Source organism: Rhea americana, unplaced genomic scaffold (assembly GCF_003343005.1).
Source record: "Rhea americana isolate MKP2758 unplaced genomic scaffold, rheAme1 scaffold_595, whole genome shotgun sequence".
Classification (NCBI taxonomy): domain Eukaryota; kingdom Metazoa; phylum Chordata; class Aves; order Rheiformes; family Rheidae; genus Rhea; species Rhea americana.
In genome coordinates, this window is record NW_028186751.1 from 88,061 (window position 1) to 89,210 (window position 1,150).

Consider the following 1,150-nt stretch of genomic DNA (forward strand, 5'->3'; position numbering starts at 1 on the left):
GCTGCCGCCCGAGGAGCCTTCCGCTGGGTGCCTGCTGCCGACGGAGGTGGCCAAGAGCCAGCGGGGCCCGGGCGGGCGCGGGGCCAGGGCTCCCTCGCCCGTGGGGCGCGTGGAGCCCGCCGGGCGCGCGGGGCGGAAGCTGTCGATCCTGGGGAGACGCCGGAGGCGGTCGGGGCCGGGCTCCCCCAAGGGAGGCGGGAGGAAGGTTTTTTCCTCACCTGATCTCGTTGTAGGACCCTTCCTCCTCCTCCTCCTCCTCCTCCTCCTCCTCCTGCTGCTCCGGCCGCTTGCTCCGGTGCTGGAGCCGGAGCGCCAGGGCGAAGAGCGCCAGGAGCACCAGCGCCATGACGAGCAGCAGCGAGATGCCCACGGCCAAGTCCGGCGTGGCGCGGGCAGCTGCCGGGCACCGGCGCGGGGGGTCAGCGGTGCCCTGGTGCTGGGGGTGGGGGACGGGTCGGGACTCACCGGTGCCCACGCGGAGCTCCAGGGCGCACGAGGCGGCGCCCAAGGCGCTGGCGGCGGTGCAGCGGTACAACCCCGCGCTGGCGGCCGTCACGTTGGGCAGCGTCAGCAGCGCCCGGAGCTCCCCTGCTCCCAGACGCCGCGGGGATGGGCAGCGTCAGCGAGGCGCCCGCGGGCGTCCCTCCCTCACCGCTCCGGGGATCCCCCCCACCCCACCCCATCCCCAAAACGTACCTTCGTAGGTGGGCGACAAGGGCCGCTCGGCCGGGGGCACCCGGTGCCAGGTGAAGGTGGGGGGCGGCACGGCCTCGCGCACGGCGCAGCCCAGGCGCACGCGGGCGCCCGGCTCGGCGCTGCCCTCGCGCCAGCACTCGGGCTCCGAGGGCGGCACTGCGGGGACGCGTGGGCGCTTCCGTCTCCGAGCGGGCGCCCGCGGGTGCCCCCCCCGCCCGTCCTCGCCCGACCCGCGTCCTACCCAGCACCGTGAGCCGGATGAGGCCGACGGCGGGCGCCTGCCGGTCGGGCGGGTTGGTGACGCTGCACTGGTAGAGGCCGGCGTCGGAGGCGCGGGCGCCCTCGAGGACGATGGCGGCGCTGCGCGTGGGCGCCGAGGCGAAGGCCACCCGCCCGGCGTAGGGCGAGGGGCTCTCGTGCACCTCGCCCCGCTCGTACGCCAGGATCTGCGGGG

The 1,150-nt window shown here is 77.0% G+C and overlaps 1 protein-coding gene across 1 annotated transcript in view; it reads right to left on the reverse strand.

Moving 5' to 3' along the window:
* LOC146587472 (V-set and immunoglobulin domain-containing protein 2-like) overlaps window positions 1-1,145 on the reverse strand; it is a gene marked incomplete at its 5' end in the record, with an annotated part of 1,799 nt that extends 654 nt beyond the window's left edge. Inside the window, 5 exons of the mRNA XM_085319532.1 lie at window positions 3-148; window positions 219-396; window positions 466-588; window positions 697-852; window positions 938-1,145. Coding sequence (XP_085175658.1) covers window positions 3-148; window positions 219-396; window positions 466-588; window positions 697-852; window positions 938-1,145 — 811 coding nt within the window. The remainder of the gene's footprint in view (window positions 1-2; window positions 149-218; window positions 397-465; window positions 589-696; window positions 853-937) is intronic.
* Between the last annotated feature and the right edge of the window lie 5 nt (window positions 1,146-1,150).